General features: G+C 45.6%; 2 protein-coding genes across 9 annotated transcripts in view; one reads left to right on the top strand and one right to left on the bottom strand.

Moving 5' to 3' along the window:
• Positions 1-20,844, bottom strand: part of MFAP1 (microfibril associated protein 1) — a 66,334-nt gene extending 45,490 nt beyond the window's left edge. The window contains exons 1-2 of one of the 2 annotated variants that reach the window (XM_068126712.2): positions 20,651-20,844; positions 14,726-14,954 (exon numbers count right to left, since the gene is read on the bottom strand). In XM_068126712.2, coding sequence (XP_067982813.1) covers positions 14,726-14,954; positions 20,651-20,735 — 314 coding nt within the window. In that variant the 5' untranslated portion in view covers positions 20,736-20,844. The remainder of the gene's footprint in view (positions 1-14,725; positions 14,955-20,650) is intronic. The other variant, XM_078785796.1, reaches the window with a different exon arrangement.
• A 136-nt stretch (positions 20,845-20,980) lies between these two features.
• LOC137434069 (high mobility group protein 20A-like) overlaps positions 20,981-21,674 on the top strand; it is a 124,535-nt gene continuing 123,841 nt past the window's right edge. Inside the window, exons 1-2 of one of the 7 annotated variants that reach the window (XM_078785794.1) lie at positions 20,994-21,022; positions 21,502-21,637. The gene's annotated coding sequence lies outside the window, so the exon portion shown is untranslated. Of the gene's footprint in view, positions 21,023-21,181; positions 21,638-21,674 lie in introns of those variants that run through there. The other 6 variants (XM_078785793.1, XM_078785795.1, XM_068126713.2 and 3 more) reach the window with 6 other exon arrangements.

Below are 21,674 nucleotides of genomic sequence, written 5' to 3'. Positions count from 1 at the left end.
TTTGACATTTCGAAACAAATAAATTGATCCTTGAAAGTGATGTAAACTGATATCAAACTCAATTCGCAAAAAGTACTGTGTTAAACTTCTGTATGTTTTCCAGAAGTATCTCTTTATTTTGCACATTAGCCAAATTTTTTTTTAACAAAAACAAAAGTTAAATTACGACTGGGATTACGGACAGTAAAATTACAGTTCAGTACTTCGTGTAACCCCCACCAGCATTCAGGAGAGCACGTACACGTTGAGGCATGCTGTTCACGAGATTTTCCAAGGCTTGGACAGGAATCACTTGCCATGCAGTGACAATAGCCTGCTGCAATTCACGCACAGAGGGCGGCTGCTGGTCCAAGTTGTCGATTTGACGCGTTAATTCTTCCCACAAGTTCTCTATCGGATTCATATCCGGGGACATGGCAGGCCACTCCATATGCTCTACACCACGGTCAGCAAGAAAGTGTTGGATCATGCGAGCACGATGAGGCCGTGCATTGTCATCTTGGAAGACAAAGTTTCCTCGAAAGGCTGCACGAGCAAATGGAAGCAATGTTTCTTCCAGAATGGCCCTGTACTTCAACTGATTCAGGTTTCCATTCAGAACAACCAGGTCAGTTTTTCCCCCTGCATGAAAAGCAGCCCAAATGGTCACCCCACCACCTCCAGCTTGGACTCTTGGAACTATACAATCTTTGTTGTTGGCTTCATGCACTTGTCTGCGCACTCGGACGTGGCCATCTTGACGATAGACCAGAAATCTAGACTCGTCACTGAAGATCATGTGATTCCAGTGTCCTGGCTGCCATTGACGGTGCTCTCTGGCCCACTGCAATTGGCGCTGGCGGTGTTGTCTGGTCAGGCGTAGCTTTCTCAGGGGACGCCTGGCACGATAGCCTGCTTGAACCAGTCGTTGGTTGACTAGCCTTCTGGATACAGGCACATTTGTCAGTTGCTGCCACTCAGCCCTAAGCCGATTAGCTGTCTTGGTATGGCCATTGCGGACTAACCGGTGCAGCTGGCGATCATCCCTCCTTGTGGTTCTGCGTGGGCGTCCTGGCCTCGGTATTGGAGTAGGGACACCCCTCTGAGCATTTCGTTTCAGGATCTTTGACACCTGACCTTGAGTGATGCTATACTGCCGAGCAATAGCACGCTGTTTCATGCCGTAATTTCGTAAAGCTACCACTCCATGACAAACAGCATTGTGGAGTTGACGGACCATCTCCAGAGGAAGCAGCAATAACTTTTGGAGACGTGCAGCAGTTGTTTTCCACGAATACAGAACGCAACAACCCTTATATACCCAATTGTGAAGTCAATCGTCAAATGTACCTGTCCGTACATTTTGCCACGCCACCTGTGATATAATCCTGTTGTTGACTTCTTGCTGCGACAGACAATCAGTGACATGGTTCTTTCAACAAATAAATCACCAAAGTGTAAAAGAAACTCACCAGATTGATATACTGAGGAAAGAAAGTAAACCCAAGTCAAGAAAAAAATATATTCCATATTAAATGCCAAGTCTGTATATAAAGAATACAGCTCAAATGGAAAAGTCCATGGGAAAAAAGTTATGGGTGGTGTATAGTCCAGCGAAAAACAAAATGACATCTTTTTATTTAAAGATTTCAAATAAACGTATTTAAAGTGTATGTGCACTTCAATTATTTAAGAGCAGGTTGGACAAACATTGGTCCTTCTCTCATCTAATGTTACCCTGATTTCCCACAAAAACATGCACTCCTCACAATAAATTATGTTCAATTTATGTAAAGTAGTAGGACATATACAAACCCCATCGATGAAGTGAATGGAAGTTTCAACAGGATTTAAAAAAATGAAATCAGATGGTGAATTCGAGTCGAGATAAAGCCGTGAGGGATTCTCAATGACTTTATGTTACAGGCCTTTGAAAATGCATTTTGTTCTATAAACGGTAACTTTCATAGAATTTTCTTCGCGTTGTTTGCAACCGAGTCTAAAACCATGTTAGCGACTGTGAAAAATGAAATGAGATATCGAATTAGAGTTGAAATAAAACTGAGAGAAAGAGTAATAAACAGTGGGCCGAACAAAAGAGGCCTCAAAGCTATGCGAGGAAACAAAATGGCGGATATTTGTTTTTGAAGCCCCTCCCACAGACAGAGAGACAGACAGACTCACAGACAGAATCATCTATGGAGAATATTATATAGACTAGTGGGGTCACCCGTGGGCATCCCACGGGCATGGACATGTGTGACATTTCGACATCTTCATTTAGTTGCTGCACATTCAGTTTTACAAAATGGTTACTTGCAATTTATCAGATCCACGCATTGAGGAAGTTAAGAGTGGAGGAATGGTTGATCAGAGTAGTGATGGCAATGTACAAAAGAGTGCACACAGCTGTAAGGACGAAGGACGGGAACAGTGGTGAGTTTGAGGTGAAGGTGGGAGTGCATCAGGGGTCGGTACTAAGTCCACTACTATTTGTAGCTGTGATGGAGGTGCTGGCTCAGAACGTAAAGGAGGGTTTACCGTGGGAGTTGTTGTATGCAGATGATCTGGTGTTGATTGCAGAAAGTATGGATGGACGGAAGGAAAAGATGAACAAGTGGAAGGAATGTATGGAGACAAAAGGTCTGAAGGTGAATATAGGAAAGACAAAGGTGATGTCAAGTGGTAAAGCATGTGGTGAGGTGGAAAGAACTTGGAAGTGGCCAAGTGCTGTGTGCAGGAAGGGTGTCAGAGTGAACTCCATTCAATGTACAATGTGCGCTGAGTGGGTTCATCAAAAATGTAGTGGTCTGAGAGGGTCATTAACCAGTGTGGCAGCTACATTCAAATGTAAGGTGTGCACAGAGGGAGCTGCAGATGGAGGAAATGTTGAGTTGGATCTTGGAGACGGCGTGAAGCTGGAAGGTGTGAAAACATTTTGCTACCTCGGAGACATGCTGAATGGAGAAGGTGGATCAGACTCGGCAACGGTTGCAAGAGTGAGATGTGCATGGAAGAAGTTTCGGGAACTGGGTGGCGTGCTGATGAGGAGGGGAGTGTCGTTGAAGCTGATGGGAAAGGTGTATGCTGCATGTGTGAGAAGTGTTATGATTTATGGGAGCGAGACATGGGTAATGAACGTAGAGCAGCAACGAAGGCTGGAAAGGGTGGAAATGCGAATGGTTCGGTGGATGTGCGGAGTATCGTTGAGAGAGAGGAAGACAAATGATGAATTGCGAAAGATGATGGGAATAGAGCCTGTGATTGATGCTGTGAAGAGGAACAGGTTGAGATGGTTTGGTCATGTGTTGAGGAAGGATGAAAGTGACTGGTTGAGAAGAGTGATGGAAATGAATGTAGAAGGAAGTCGAGGATGGGGAAGACCGAGAAAGACTTGGCGAAAGATGGTGGAAGAAGAAATGCGGGCAAGGGGGTTTACAAGGAGAGATGCAGAAAATAGGGCAAAATGGAGAAGATTGTCATGGGGACCGCAAGGCTAACCCCCGCTCTAGCAGGGAAAATGGCCTTAAAATGCATGTTGTGTGTTGTTGTTTTTGATAACATGTGAATGCATGTGTGTGTACATTAGGGTGGAGCTTTAAAAATTTAAAAAAACTAAATTTTTATTTTTGAAAGTCTTACCCCCTTAATCTGTTCCATATAATATAGAAACACTGTATAAAAAGTTTAAGCACTAAATTATTATGTTTAGGGGTAGCTCAAGGGCCTCAAAGATTATGAAAATTATAAAAATTCAACGAATTACGAGTATATCAGACTATATCTTAATTTATTTTAAACAACACACTTGAACACAGTATTTATTTTTGAACACGTTAATAGTGAATTCTTTGTTCAGTTTCTGACAGAGTTCATAGTATCAGTCTGACAATGTCCAGCAAACCCCAAATTTATTATTTTCATGGCATCCCGGACAGTGTATGTTTTCTGCTATCAGGGTACATTCTGCGATGGTCCTCGACAACTTGCAGCAGGAATTGCAGCTGAGTTTCATCGCGGGTTATCAACCCACTGTACTCCTGAATGAGTGCCACTCCACGTTCAGCGTAGTCATTGACAACTTTTAGAGAGTTGACTGTTTCTGCAGCCTGCTTGTAGTCGTCTCTGTCATCCCAAGTCCGGATCAACCGCGAGAAATCCATCTGGAAGTTCCATCATTCGCAGAAGTTTCATTGACCTTGTTGTGATGAAATCTTCCAAGTTCTTGTCCTTGAATGAATCAAGAGCAACAGTGATTCGCTTGGAATGATCCTGATCTTGGTCTTCTTCATTCTTCATGGCACTCACCATCAGTCTCTTGGTTGACGAACTGACCCGACTGTCGAAGAAAGCCTAGCTAACAAGTTCCTGTGACAAGTACCACACGTGATTGGAAAACTTGCGTGATGTTGACTTTGAGATGGCTGGATGGATTGATGAGTATTCAAGCAGTGACTTCAGCAGCAGCAGGTCACTGTAAGGAGCACCTGATGCTTGAGGTGCAGAGATCCAGGCTGTCAGGTAGACACGTACTGTGAATACACACACATCACGTAATCCTCTCTTTTCTGCAGGAGTCAGTTTGAATTGAGCCTTGAACATCCAGATCTTGAGACAGTATATTACTTTGGACATCCAGCGGGCGTGGTGCATTGCTCCGGGTGACATGAATCGCACTCCTCTGGCAGGAGCAGCACCGAGAAAGACAATCACAAGTTCCAAGAATTCTTTATAATCATCTCTCGGCTGACTCTGTTCAAGATGCTTGTTGGCATAATCGATAGTGCCTTGCTTTATGTCTTCCACTAGACTTGCCACGTCATCAGCTGCAATCCCTGGTTCATACTTGGCCGTGTCTATGAATCCCCAGTATTCCTGGAAGCGTTTGAAGAGTGGAACCTCGGGAGAAGATTTGGCTCCCAATCCCATACACACTTGGAACACTGCACCAATTATCAATTCCATAATGTGATGCCTGCAAGCTAGTGACAAGAGCTCCTTCTCAAGCTTCTGCTCTAGGAGGACACAGGCACCAGCGATCCGACCAGTGTTTGAGCTGGTCGTGTCAAAACACATAGCTCGGATGCTGTCAGCTATGCCCCAGTCTTCAATGGCTCCAAAGACAGCAGCAGCCTGAGCCTCGCCTGTTCCAGATGGAAGCTTGGCAACTGTGAGTAGCTGAGAAACTCCTTTCCCTGAAACCAATACTGGCAGGCGATCAACCTTCTCTTTTCCAATTAGATCAAGGATCAGTTTGCCGTCCCAGTGAACAACAAGGGGAACGTTACCCTGAAACTCCGCCTTTATATTTGCAGATCTCTGGACTCGGTGTTGTACTCTTTGTCGGCGAATTGAGTCTCTGTTTAGAGCAAGTTCATCAATGTTCTGTCCCAAGCTTTTGGCAGTTTCTGCTATAACAAAAACGGCTTTGCGGTCTGACACTTTTGTGCGATCTAGAGTGGCTGCGAGTTCTTCAGTAACGACAGTTTTTCGCCCCCTCTTTCTTTTTTGTGTCTGAAATGTGATGCCTCCAGCAGCTCCCTCACTTGCATTGTCCCCAGTTTCCATCTTTTCACTATCTTCTGCTGAGCTGTTTTCAGATTCAGAACCAGATGAAATCAGTTCAGCTGTAGAAGCTGCTAACTGTTTCATTTGCTCCATTCACTGTCGCCTGGCAAGCATTTCCTCCTCTCTTTTGGACGCCGTTTTCTCCTTCGCAGCAAGCTTTACATCTACTCCACCCAGCGACCCCCTTCTTCCCTTTTCTCACTGGGCTAACAAGAAATCCTTGTCTTCTTCTAATACTGACGTATTGGTCAGAGCATCAGCATGAGCGACATCAAAAAGGTCTTCAAGCCTGGAAACAAAAGCCGACTCTCTCGCGAGTTGAGTTGGTGACGTTCGCGCTTTGTTCTTTTTCAGAAGACGCCATTCTTCAAATGTCTGCTCAAGCTTGGTTTGGCAGTTTTGATGAGCTCTCATCGGGATTCTAGCTTTCTTCCAAAAGTTAGCTATTTCCGTGATGGTAACATCCGACGATTGTCTTACGGTCTCCTTCAGATCGAGATGGTGATGCAGGAAGAATCCAAGAGCCATACGCAATGATGGCAACTTGCTGCCACTTAATTCAGTCACAGAGTCGCCAAGGAGATACAACTTGGTTTGAGATCTTGTTGCTTTTTCCACAGATGACATTTTCAATCAGATATGAATCTGAAAGAAGTAGAACATAGCATTAAGAAATTAAGAATCAAGAAAATTCAAACAGTTCTATTAATAACTGAGCAGTGAGCACAATGCCTCAAGCAATAACACAAACATACTGCTGCAACAGTGTTGCAGCTGTTGCTTAGTCAGCATAGTCAGTCCATTGAGTCCAAACAGTAAACAAGTCTGAACATGTCTGGAATATAAATTCATGGAAAATTTGCATTATCAATTTATCAGAAAAACAATGGGATTCGGATGATTGGTTGGATAATAGATATGAACCAGTTGAACCACAATGATTATGCTTCTATAATCTGTGATAATATTATACCATGTTTATACACCCATTGTGTCTGTGATTCTCTGCAAAACCTGTGATAACTTCGTTTTTATTTTCAAATAGTGTTCTGTGATACACCTATGTACAGTGTTTACTTTTAGATACTATGGTGATAAGCGTTCCCAGGTCAGCGCTACATCTCATTTTAGCATTTATTGTCTAGCAGACTCTAGCTCAACGAACATTTTACTCTTTTATTATAACAGATATTGTGTATGTACAATGTACATATTACTACTGTAATTATTTATTTAATGGAGCACAGAGTTTTATAATTTAAAGGTTTTATCTGTGTTCCCAGGAATTAATTTTACCACAATGATTGCATGTTGTGTGTATGATGATAGGAGAGAGTGTCAATTTACTTAGTAGTTAAAATTGGGTTCTTAATTTATCAACAGAATTAATCTATTATCAGTAGTATGCGAAATAAAAGGGCGGCCGCAGCTTTGGGGTATCAGAAACTTTACCATCATTGAGCTACCCCTAAATATTGTTCAATTGTGCTCATATTTTGCCTGAATTTTTATTTCATATATAGGAACAAATTGAGAGGGTAAGAAGATCATATTTCAAAAGTTCAAAAATAAGCTCCACCCTGGTGTACATGGGAAATATAGTTTGAAATGTGTGATTACATCTCATGTAAAATGTGACTTCAAGAGCTCAAATCCTTTCACTCCCTGCCCCCATCCCTCCCACATCACGCACACTGCACAGGGGAGTGGATCACCCACACACATGGGGGAGTGGGTCACAGACACATGGGGGAGTGGATCACACACACCTGGGGGTGGGTCACACACACCTGGGGGTGGGTCACACACACACACACACACACACACACACACACACACACATACAAACACAAACAGGTGGGGGAGTGGGTGTCTCACTCACACACACACACACACACACACACACACACACACACACACACACACACACACACACACACGGGGGAGTGGGTCACACACACAACCACACAGGGGAGTGGGTCACACACACACACACACACGGGAGTGGGTCACACACACACACACACACACGGGGGAGTGGGTCACACACACACACACACACACAGGGGAGTGGGTCACACACACACACGGGGGGGGGGGGGGGAGTGGGTCTCACACACACACACACACACACACACACACGGGACTAGGTCACACACACACATGCACAAACTGGGGACTGGGTCGCACACACACACACACACACACACACACACACACACACACACACACACACACACACACACACACACACACACACACACACACACAGGTGGGGGGGGGGGGGGGATTGGGTCGCCCGCCCAGTCGCACGCCCAGCTTCACAAAGTAAAAATAGATTAAAACCAAACGTTATTAATAAATATTGTATTCCAGTCAGTTTACATTATTATGTACATTTTTGAAGTACTGTATTGTTTAATTCCATGGATGGAAAAGAGTGGAATCGCTTTAAACAAACTCTGTATATACACCCCAGGATATGTAAATATATAATTAGACATCGGTTTGATCCCGAACTTCAGTATTCAGTCGCTGTACTTTTACTAAGTAATAATATAAATAACGAGGTCCTGGGAACGTTCTCTCCTCTCCTTCCCTTTTCTCATTCCCATCTCTCATTCCTCTCTCTCTCTCATTCCTCTCTCTCTCTCATTCCTCTCTCTCTCTCATTCCCCTCTCTCCTTCCCAGTGCCCAAATCTCATCCAACCAGTCGACACATTCAAAACGACTGTTGGAATACACGACCGGTCAAAAGTTTTAGAACACCTCAATTTTTCCAGTTTTTATTGAAATTTACACAGTTTAATGTCTCAATACAACATGCATTTTAAGGCCATTTTCCCTGCTAGAGCGGGGGTTAGCCTTGCAGTCCCCATGACAATCTTCTCCATTTTGCCCTATTTTCTGCATCTCTCCTTGTTAACCCCCTTGTCCGCATTTCTTCTTCCACCATCTTTAGCCAAGTCTTTCTCGGTCTTCCCCGTCCTCTACTTCCTTCTACATTAACTTCCATCACTCATCTCAACCAGTCACTTTCATCCTTCCTCAATACATGACCAAACCATCTCAACCTGTTCCTCTTCACAGCATCAATCACAGGCAATATTCCCATCATCTTTCGCAATTCATCATTTGGCTTCCTCTCTCTCAACGATACTCCGCACATCCATCGAACCATTCGCATTTCCACCCTTTCCAGCCTTCGTTGCTGCTCTACGTTCATTACCCATGTCTCGCTCCCATAATCATAACACTTCTCACACATGCAGCATACACCTTTCCATTCAGCTTCAGCGACACTCTCCTCCTCATCAGCACGCCACTCAGTTCCCGAAACTTCTTCCATGCACATCTCACTCGAGCAACCGTTGCCGAGTCTGATCCACCTTCTCCATTCAGCATGTCTCCGAGGTAGCAAAATGTTTTCACACCTTCCAGCTTCACGCCGTCTCCAAGATCCAACTCAACATTTCCTCCATCTGCAGCTTCCTCTGTGCACACCTTACATTGGAATGTAGCTGCCACACTGGTAAATGACCCTCTCAGACCACTACATTTTTGATGAACCCACTCAGCACACATTGTACATTGAATGGAGTTCACTCCGACACCCTTCCTGCACACAGCACACGGCCACTTCCCAGTTCTTTCCACCTCACCACATGCTTTACTTACCACTTGCCATCACCTTTGTCTTTCCGATATTCACCTTCAGACCTTTTGTCTCCATACATTCCTTCCACTTGTTCATCTTTTCCTTCAGTCCATCCATACTTTCCGCAATCAACACCAGATCATCTGCATACAACAACTCCCACGGTGAACCCTCCTTTATGTTCTGAGCCAGCACCTCCATCACAGCTACAAATAGTAGTGGACTTAGTACCGACCCCTGATGCACTCCCACCTTCACCTCAAACTCACCACTGTTCCCATCCTTCGTCCTTACAGCTGTGCGCGCTCCTTTGTACATTGCCATCACTACTCTGATCAACCATTCCTCCACTCCTAACTTCCTCAATGCCCATGTCAATACTTTGCATGGAACCCTATCGAATGCTTTCTCCAGATCAACAAACCCAAAAAACAACTTCTTCCTCTTATCCATGTACTTCTCCTGCAACTGCCTCACAATGAAAAGCGCATCTGTCGTTCCTCTTCCTGGCATCAATCCAAACTGAATTTCGTCGATCTTCACTTTCTTCCTTATCCTCCTCTCCAACACCCTTTCCAATACCTTCATTCCATGCTCCAATAACTTTATCGCTCAGTACGAGCCACACTCCAGAGGGTCACCTTTCCCCTTGTATAGAGAGACGAGGGTACTCAGTTCCCAATCCACTGGAATGCGGCCTTCTTTCACCACCAGTTACAGATCTCTGTCATTCTCTTCACACCCCAACTTCCTGCTGCCTTCAACATATCTCCCACAACTCCCGTCGGCCCTCCCGCTTTTCCACTCTTCATTGCTTTTATCGCTTCCTCAACTTCCTTCTCAGCTATCTTCTCTGCCGGTCCTAAAACTGGGTTACTCTCTCTGTTGCCATCCCATTCATTCTCTGTATTCAACAGCATTTCCATATATCTTTTCCATCTTCCATTAATTCCATCTGGGTCGACAACGATTTGTCCCACTTCATCCTTCAAGCAACTCACCCCCATCACATCACACCTCTCTTTCGCTATGTGCTTTGCAATCCTGAATACTGCTTTCTGACCCTCTTCCGAATCCAAACGTTCTCCGAACATTTTCCTACATGCCTCCTGCGCCTTTGCTACCTCTTTCTTTGCAGCCTTCCTGGCTGCCTTATAACTTTCATGCTCTGCTGTTTCTGCTCCCGTACCCTTCGCCTTCTGCCACTCTTTGAACTTCTTCCTCTTCTCGTCAATCCTCTTTCCAACTTCAACATCCCACCACCATGTTTCCGAGTGCCTCGGTGGTCCTTTTGTCCATCCACATACCTCACCAACAGCTCCCAACAGACGAGCTTTCATTGACATCCAACCACTTTCAAGCTCAACCACATCATCCTCTACCCTACTCAGCCTCTCTTTTCATGCCTCCCTTACCGTCACCTCTTTCAACCTCCACACCTTCATTCTCGGTTGGTACTTCACCCGCCGAGCTCTCCTCGCACCTTTCACCCTTATGCCGCAGACAACCAAGTGGTGCTGTGAAACAGCCTCCTCCCCCGGGATCACCTTTGTGTCCCGGAGGTGCCCCCTATCTCGCCTACGCACCATCAGGTCGTCAACGGTTGTCGTCGACCCACCTGACGTGTATGTAACAAGCTTATTGTCCTCTTTCTGGAACTGAGTATTACAAATCAACAAATCAGCTCCATCAGCAAACTCCAAAATCCTTTCACCTTCTCCATTTCTCACACCATATCCGTAACCCCCATGAACCCCTCAAAACCATCCATACTCCTTCCCACATGTCCATTCAGGTCTCCTCCCACCACAACAACTTCCTCATCTTTCACGTTTTCCATCAGCTTCTCTATCGCACACCAGAACTTGTCCTTCTCTTCATCGCTTCGACCAACCTGCGGAGCATATCCCGAGATGACGTTCACCAAGAGCTTTCCAATCATCATTTTCACCATCATCAACCTATCACTCACTCTAGTCACACACACCACACTGTCTACAAACTCCTCAGAAAACAGGACACCAACACCATTCACGCCCTCCGGGCACCCTTGCCACACAAATTTGTATTTCTGTCCCTGCCTACCCTTCACCATTCTCACACCACTTCCCTTCCATCTTGTCTCTTGCACACAACATATGTCCACTCTTCTTCTGACCAATACTTCCACCACTTCTCCTGATCTCCCTGTCATTGTCCCTACATTCCATGTCCCAAACCTCAGAAACCGATCTCCACTTCGGGCTGCACCCTGCCCATATGTACTTGTGATTGACATGGTTCTCTTTTTGAGGCAATGTTTTTATGGCCGGATGCCCTTCCTGACGCCAACCCTCTTAGTCGTCTCTTACGACACGCAGGGATACGGTGTACCTATTCTGACCAGGGTAAACACTGGGAAACGCTTAAAACATGGAAATTCTGGGGGAGGGGGGGGGGGCGTCAGCATCACGGCTGCGGTTTAAACATATTCCAACAATATCCAAACAGAACCATGAAAACCATGTAAAAACAATCCGGGAAAAGTCTCCAAGCGAGAACGTGGATTTGAGAAAGAAGGAGCAGAGGCGTCAGAAAACGAGATACAGGGGGCGGGGCACAAGCCGAGACGAGGAGGAGAGCGAACAAGCACGTGTCGGGGAGGAGAGAAAGAATCAATATAGAATTATTTGTCTCGGGAGGTGAGGTGAGGGGGAGAAAACAAAATAAAAGAAACAAGCAATACAGCGAAGGAAATAACCCAAACCGACAAAACACCGAAGGGGGGAGGGAAGCCCCAAATTACCAGGCCGCGCACGAGGTACGACCCAGAAAACGATTAACTACACACAAGTTTGCACGAACCACAAACCAACACCAACTAGAAACACACAATAACACGTACACAGCAAAATAACCAGTGGAAATTTGACAAAGACAAGAATGGGAAAACACTCAAACTTCGATGCCGTGGAGAGCTCGAAGCACGCCTCACTCGCCCGAGGAACCGGAAGTCTGCACCTGAAACTCTGAAATTTGAAACTCTGAAATTAAGCATGTAGAACAAATAAACAATTGGAGATAAAAAGAAATCTTAGAATCATTTTGTTTAACAAAATTTAATTTAAATTTTTGACTCGGCAAAGTAGCCACCTTTTGCAGATATAACCGCCGAACAGACTCGTGGCATTCTTTCTACAATGGAAATCAAATATTGTTCGGGAAGTTCTTCCCAACACTGTTGCAGAAGTTCCCACAAATGTGTTGCACTTGTAGGTTGCTTTGCTTTCACCCTTCTGTCCAGTTCATCCGAAACCAGCTCGATGGGGTTTAAGTCTGGAGACTGTGCTGGCCATTCCATGATTTGAAGCCTACCGTCTTGTTCTTTTCCTCGAAGGTAGTTTTGACATAGCCTGGAGATGTGTTTAGGGTCATTATCTTGCTGTAGGATGAACCCCTGACCAACTCGGCGTACACCAGAGGGTATTGCATGGCGCTGCAAAATGCTGTGGTAGCCCTTTTGGTTCAGGGTGCCAGTCACTCTGTGCATGTTTCCGACTCAGAATCCAGCAAGAGAGCCAAAGACCATCACGCTTCCTCCTCCATGCTTGACAGTTGGTGTCACACACTGAGGAACCATCCTTTTGCCTACTCGACGGCATACAAAAACCCTGCGTGATGAACCAAGATTTCAAATTTTGATTCATCGATCCATAAGACCTTCTTGGGTCACACACACTAACATGGCTAACCCCCGCTCTTGCAGGGAAAATGGCCTTAAAATGCCTGTTGTGTGTGTTGTGGTCCATAATACCTTCTTCCAGTCTTCAGTAGTCCACTGGCGGTGCTTCATGACCCAGGCAAGCCTCTTTTTTCTTATTTTGCCATCTGAAGACTGGAAGAAGGTCTTATGGACCGATGAATCAAAATCCAAACAGTTCAGTTCAATCTTGGTTTCATCAATCCACAGAATCTTGTTTCTCACAGTCTGAGAGTCCTTTAGGTGCTTTTTTGCAAACTCCAAGCGGGCTTTCATGTGTCTTTCACGAAGGAGAGGATTCCGTCTGTCTGGCCACTCTGCCATAAAGCCCAGATCGGTATAGTGTTGCAGTGATGGTTGTCCTTCTGGAAGTTTCTCCCATCTCCACACAGGATCTCTGGAGCTCAGCGAGAGTGACCATCGGGTTCTTGGTCACCTCTCTTACCAAGGCCCTTCTTCCCCGATTGCACAGTTTGGCTGGGTGGCCAGCTCTAGGAAGAGTCCTGGTTGTTCCAAACTTCTTCCATTTAAGAATTATGGAGGCCACTGTGCTCTTGGGAACCTTCAATGCAGCAGAGATTTTTTTGTAGGCTTCCCCAGATCTGTACCTCGACACAATCCTGTCTCTGAGCTCTGCAGGCAGTTCCTTCGACCTCATGGCTTGGTTTTTGCTCTGATATGCATTGTCAGCTGTGAGACCTTATATAGACAGGTGTATGCCTTTCCAAATTATGTCCAATCAATTGAATTTACCACAGGTGGACTCCAATCAAGGTGTAGAAACATCTCAAAAATGATCAAGAGAAATGGGAGGCACCTGAGCTAAATTTCAAGTGTCATAGCAAAGGGTATGAATACTTATGTCAATGTGATATTTCAGTTTTTTCTTTTTAATAAATTTGCAAAACTTTCTAAAATCCTGTTTTCTCTTTGTCATTATGGGGTATTGAGTGTAGATTGATGAGGGAAAAAATGAATTTAAACGATTTCAGCATAAGGCTGCAAACATAACAAAATGTGAAAAAAGTGAAGGGGTCTGAATACTTTCTGAATGCACTGTACATTGCTGCAGAACAGCTGTAAGTTGTTAACCCATTACTTGTTCCCTGAAGAGGGCCTTTTTTTACAATATAACTGTGCAATTTACATTATTTCCCCGTTTTTGCTAACCTAAACTTTTTTTTAACCTCAAGCAGTTTACTGCTTACCTTTGTTACCATTTCAGGTTATTCACTGGACTTGAATTGCTTAAATTTCAATAAAAACTGGAAAAATTTATGTGTTCAAAATTTTTTGACCGGTGGTGGAAGTCACATTCACACCAAGTCTCACTCTCGTGGAAACTGTGAGTATTATATTATATAAAACTAGCTGGATGGCTGCAGTAAAAATACCACGATAGAAATATAAAAACAACAAGAAGACTTTTATACTTGCGCAGGTTGAAATAGGTAAATTGAGACAGTATTATAATTTTCCCGTAGGTTTGGATTAATTTCAATCAACCTTTGCTTAATAATTATAAATTTCCCATAGGTGTTGATGTTTTTTCTGTGAAAGGCAAAAATATTTGCCAAACATTTTGTGTCACAGAACAAAATTTTAAACTTTCCCTCGAATTTCCTTTCGACAATTGATTCAGCAGAAAACAATGTTTGATAACTGCAAATAATATATTTAAAATAAAGCAGATAATAAAAACAACAAATTATCCTTTAGGCTATATTTTATTATATATATATATATTTGGGATTTAGAACATGGTAACATTTATACTAACCTTTCCTCTACGTCGTCAAGTCCACATGCCTGAAGGCGACGGAGCCGAGAATCACTGACCGCCTCAAGGACGGGTTCATCTGGTACGCCGGGTGCTGCTGCCTCATGTGCAGTGTGGCGGAATTGGAACTCTTCTTCTTCTTCCTCATCAGATGATTCGAGTGGAGCGTAATCAGGTCGTTTCCCAGAAACATAACGTTTCACCTTCACCTTCTCCATGGACAGTTCACCTGAAGTCAGCCAATGGAGAAAGTAAAGCATGAATAAGACACGTTACAAATAATAGATATCATGATTTTCCGAAAAGTTATGAAAATGGAGAAAGTAAAGCATGAATATGCAGTATACTGTCGTGTTCCTGGCGATTAAAATCTTTACCAGGAAACAGATCAGCCGAGCAAGCTTTAACTCCAAAGGCGATGCCCAAATGCGGATTTCACTATATCTGTGCGGGAGGAAGAGCGAAGAAGAAGAAGAGGCTGGACGCTTTTACCTGACGTGATATCACCGGGCAATCTTAAAAGCCTGCAGGAAATAAACTCAAACGGAATCGATTTAGAATGTACAAAAATAACAGGTTTATTTAACGGAACCCGAGAACAAGAACGCGACGGTAAATAAATGTCCTAAAATGGAGCGCTCCCACACCAGACTTAAACACAAACAAGCGTTACGCCTAGGTCCCCTGTCGGTGAAGTGATGCGAGTTGACAAAGTGGAAGACGCAAGGCGGCCATCTTGGATTTTGACGTGGCGACCCAATTTTCAATAGCGTTCTCCCTTATGCCAAGATACACCCACACACCAGATTAGAAGTTGGTACTTCGCTTATTTTTCAAGATATTCCGCTCACAAGGGTCAGACAGACATGGCGTCAGACATACATGGCGGCGGCCATCTTGGATTTTGACGTGGGTTGCACCCACACACCAAATTAGAGTTCGGTCCTTCGCTTACGCATGCACGTACGCACGCCCGCATGCACACACGTCCGCACGGACGGAGGAGAAAACCATAGTCCCCCTTTCACTCCGCGGTGCGACGGGGGACAACAAATGGGGAGGATAACTGGATAAAAAAAAACCAAAAAAAAACACCTTTAGAGGCCATTTTTCCCCGCAAGCGGGGGTTGGCCTTTTTCGGGAACTGTGGTTGTTGTTGTTTTTCGGTCCCCTTTTTGAAGCAATGTTTTACGGCCGGATGCCCTTCCTGACGCCAACCCTTTTTGCCGCCTTTAACGACAAGCAGGGAATTACCAGTGAACTGGTACTCAATTTGCCGACCTCGGAAGGATGACAGGCTGAGTCAACCCCCCTGGCGTTAATTCAGCGATTGACCGGGATTCGAACCCAGGATCCTAGGATCCTTAGCCGGCACCCTAGCCACTAGCCCAACACCAGGGATAACCAGGGAGGATAACTGGATAGAAATAGAATAAATAGTGTGGGTTATCGTGCACTCAGCTCAACTCGCTCGGTGCGTCGCCTGCAATAGTCAGGCCCCGAGCGCGCAGTCTTGATGCGGCTCTGGTGTTGGCGGGAAAACCGCCCGACCTTGGCGTGAAAACAGGCCTTGCTGCACTATCCATCTCACGCCACAGCACTCATACGCAGGCACTAGAAGCAAGAGTCGAGAGCAGAGGTGGGCGAGAGGAGCAAGAGGTCGAGAGCAAAGGTGGCGAGAGGAGCAAGAGGTCGAGGGCAAAGGAGTCCAAGAGGCAGCAGAGGGAAGAGGTCCGGGCACGAAGGGATCCAAAAACGAGAAGGAAGAAGAAGGGCGAAATGTCGGTCTCCAGTTCTTTTATTGGCCGTGGTGTTACATCATCGGTCCTTTTCACCAACCTCCGCAGGCCACCACTACATTGTCCAGCTCTCCACCAATGCCCGCAGGCCACCCTTCGTCGTCATCAGCGTGCCCTGCCAATCAGTCCTCTGCTTCCTTCTACCTTCCTTCCATCAATCCGAGGGAAGCTTCTTGCCCCTCCCTCTACCAATCGGCAGGTTTCAACCTGCCTCGTCTCCCTAATGGTGGTGTCTCGTCCAATCACTGCTCCTCTGGGCGTGTCTATTGTCTGCTTGCTCGATGTTTATTCGCCATGTTGGCGCAATGCATGGGCGCTTCCTGCCTGTACTTCCCTCCTTCCCGTGAGTTTTGTTGTGGGGGGAATTTAATTAGTGTGTGTGCTAATGGGCCTAACTGATGTCTGTGGTGTAGTGCCATACGGGGACAATGGATAAATCACAGGTCTCAAGAACAGGGGAATTAGCATAATCCCTACTCTAGTTATCACAAGCATCATCCTTGTATGATCACAAATAAACACTTGCATGAACAAACCACCTAAACAAACTTATTACGTGTGGGGTTCCCCATCACGACAATCATGATACCAACACAGATCTACCTGATCAATATATCACTCTACCCCAAAATTCATAACAATACACAACAACAACAACAACAGGCATTTTAAGGCCATTTTCCCTGCTAGAGCGGGGGTTAGCCTTGCAGGCCCCATGACAATCTTCTCCATTTTGCCCTATTTTCTGCATCTCCTCTTGTTAACCCCCTTGCCCACATTTCTTCTTCCACCACCTTCAGCCAAGTCTTTCTCGGTCTTCCCCGTCCTCTACTTCCTTCTACATTCATTTCCATCACTCTTCTAAACCAGTCACTTTCATCCATCCTCAACACATGACCAAACCATCTCAACCTGTTTCTCTTCACAGCATCCATCACAGGCTCTATTCCCATCATCTTTCGCAATTCATCATTTGTCTTCCTCTCTCTCAACGATACTCCGCACATCCACCGAACCATTCGCATTTCCACCCTTTGTTGCTACTCTACGTACATTACCCATGTCTCGCACACGACTGTCTGCACATACTACACAGACACCACTCTCCGCACATGCCACACACACACACACACACACACACACACACACACACACACACACACACACACACACACACACACACACACACACACACACACACACACACACACACACACACACACACACACACACACACACACACACACACACACACACACCACTGTCTGCACAAACTACACACACACACCACTGTCTCGATTTGCTTCACACACACACCTTGTTTTTTCATTTCTGTACACACACACACACACACACCTTGTTTTTTTTCATTTTTGTTCCTCACAATTCTATCTCTTATGATTTTCAATTCTTATTTCTCTTTTTCAAGTCTTATTACTTCCGCCAGGGAGTAATGCATTCGATCGTGTCTGTGTGTGTGTGTGTGTGTGTATTCGTATGTTTGTGAACAAGATATCTGGAAAAGTTCTGAACGGATTTGGATGAACGTTGGTGGGATGATTGCCCTTGGGATAAGGAAGAATTGATAATTAGTTTTTGGTGAAGCTCAGGATATTATTCCGGATCCAGGAATTTTTTGAAGGATTTTTTTACCATTGGAAGATAGGGCTCAGCAGCGGCCACCACGGCGGGAGTATGCGCTCTATTGAGTGGCGTTGTAGTTTAAAAATGCATTTAATTAATTGTACAGTATTGGTTGTTCCTAAACTTAAATAGAAATAATTTAAAGGAATGCTGTAAATGATGTTAATTTCACAACATCCCATATTCAACTTTATTTAAATTGTAAACCTCAAAGCATAGTTCCTCGACCTAAAGCAAGAGCCTTAACCTGCAAGCAATTGACTAGTTTCCCGACTGCTCAGATCATCAGCTGGGCACCACACATACACACACCACTGTCTCCATTCGCTACACACACACCACTGTCTCCACTCGGTACACACACACCACTGTCTCCACTCGGTACACACACACCACTGTCTCAACTCGGTACACACACACCACTGTCTCCAATCGGTACACACACCACTGTCTCCAATCGGTACACACACACCACTGTCTCCACTCGGTACACACACACCACTGTCTCCACTCGGTACACACACACCACAGTCTCCATTCGCTACACACACACCACTGTCGCCATTCGCCACACACACCACTGTCTCCACTCGGTATACAAACACCACGGTCTCCATTCGCTACACACACACCACTTTCTCCACTCGGTATACAAACACCACGGTCTCCATTCGCTACACACACACCACTGTCTCCACTCGGTACACACACACCACTGTCTCCACTAGGTACACACACACCACTGTCTCCACTTGGTATACACACACACCACGGTCTCCATTCGCGTCACACACACCACTGTCTCAATTCGCTACACACACCACTGTCTCAATTCGCTACACACACCACTGTCTCAATTCGCTCCACACACACCACGGTCTCCATTAGCTACACACCAACCACGGTCTCCATTCGCGACACACACACCACTGTCGCCATTCGCTACACACACACCACGGTCTCCATTAGCTACACACACACCACGGTCTCCATTCGCGACACACACACCACGGTCTCCATTCGCGACACACACACCACGGTCTCCATTCGCGACACACACACCACGGTCTCCATTCGCTACACACACACCACTGTCTCCATTCGCTACACACACACCACTGTCTCCATTCGCTACACACACACCACTGTCTCCATTGGCTACACACACACACCACTGTCTCCACTCGGTATACACACACACCACGGTCTCCATTCGCTACACACACACCACAGTCTCAATTCGCTCCACACACACCACGGTCTCCATTAGCTACACACACACCACGGTCTCCATTCGCTACACACACACCACTGTCTCCACTAGGTACACACACACCAGTCTCCACTAGGTACACACACACCACTGTCTCCACTAGGTACACACACACCACTGTCTCCACTAGGTACACACACACCACTGTCTCCACTAGGTACACACACACATACCATGGTCTCCATTCGCTACACACACACCACTGTCTCCACTCGGTATACACACACACCACGGTCTCCATTCGCTACACACACACCACAGTCTCAATTCGCTCCACACACACCACGGTCTCCATTAGCTACACACACACCACGGTCTCCATTCGCTACACACACACCACTGTCTCCACTAGGTACACACACACCAGTCTCCACTAGGTACACACACACCACTGTCTCCACTAGGTACACACACACCACTGTCTCCACTAGGTACACACACACCACTGTCTCCACTAGGTACACACACACCACTGTCTCCACTAGGTACACACACACATACCATGGTCTCCATTCGCTACACACACCACTGTCTCCACTCGGTATACTATACACACACACCACTGTCTCCACTCGGTATACTATACACACACACCACTGTCTCCACTCGGTATACTATACACACACACACCACTGTCTCCACTCGGTATACTATACACACACACACACCACTGTCTCCACTCGGTATACTATACACACACACCACTGTCTCCACTCGGTACACCCACACACCACTGTCTCCACTCGGTACACCCACACACCACTGTCTCCACTCGGTACACCCACACACCACTGTTTCCACTCGGTACACCCACACACCACTGTCTCCACTCGGTACACCCACACACCACTGTCTCCACTCGGTACACCCACACACCACTGTCTCCACTCGGTACACCCACACACCACTGTCTCCACTCGGTACACCCACACACCACTGTCTCCACTCGGTACACCCACACACCACTGTCTCCACTCGGTACACCCACACACCACTGTCTCCACTCGGTACACCCACACACCACTGTCTCCACTCGGTACACCCACACACCACTCATCGACAGCATCAAAGGAAAGAGTGTGGAGTTTGATAAGATATAATCCAAAACAAAATGCAAAACCCCTACATGTAAAAATGTCTGATTGTGCAAATCTATCCCCGTAACCCATCAACAATCACGGTGAGGACTTAGTCTTAGAAAGTTAATACCTTTCTCATTCAAAACGGGCACGGCGCCTGCCGTCGACTGAATTGGTGCCGGGCGAGGCCCCAAGGTAGTGGCAACGGTCGCCATTGTGCTGTAAATTCGTAAAAACCTGATTAGAATAAGAAAAACGACGAAACCGCGAAAAGCAACCACCAGCCAAGGCAAAACTAGCCAAGGCGAATCGGAAGCAGGCCACAGGAAATACGTCACACAATTATCTCAACCTCGTATGTAATATTATCCAAACCATTTTATTTAATAACAACACTCTTGTGGCGGAATACACGGTAATTTTCTGCATGTTTCGTTGATCATTGATTGTAATTTCGATCACACTGTAGATTCACAGACAGTCGAAAACGTCACATCCTGTGGTGAGATTTTTATGCCGTCATGTTTATACACTTTGCTGATGGTTGTTTGTAAAAGCAATGTGGATGAAAACCGTCGAAATAGGCACCGAAACATATATTTATCTACAAAAAACACTCAGACTACAGAAGCATATTTTATTACGTAACTAGTATTTTATTATTGTAAGTGACAAAAACCAGGTAATTTACGTATTATAAATTGATGGCATTCAAATTATAGGTGGTGTAAATTATAATCGCCATTGAACATTTTTTTTCCTCTTCTGAGGTGAATTAAACAGCTGTTTGGTACATGCGGTGCTGCCACTGCTCAGTCACAGTGTGCTGTGTGGCCACGGACGGGGGCCTCGGAGTTTCAGTTTCCCCTCATCTGTGTGGCTCTCCTCTCCGAAATCTTTCCGATATCTCCCCTTTTGTCTCTTCCCGCTCTTTCTCTCTCTCTCTCTCTCTCTCTCTCTCTCTCTCTCTCTCTGGAACAGACGGTGGCTCCCGCTCTCGCAACCGCCGTTCCTGAAACCATCGCGGTCACCACTACCCGTCCGTCCTCTGTGCATCTCACGTCTCTCCCTTGTTTGTCTCAGCTAGCGGCGAGGCCTCTCCAAACGGCCCCATCTGGTGAGTTCCACGCTCTTGTCTCTTTTGAGGAACCTTG

Source organism: Myxine glutinosa, chromosome 10 (assembly GCF_964187855.1).
Source record: "Myxine glutinosa chromosome 10, kmMyxGlut1.1, whole genome shotgun sequence".
Taxonomy (NCBI): domain Eukaryota; kingdom Metazoa; phylum Chordata; class Myxini; order Myxiniformes; family Myxinidae; genus Myxine; species Myxine glutinosa.
Note: the sequence above shows the minus strand (reverse complement) of the source record. Positions and strands in the feature narration are given on the sequence as shown.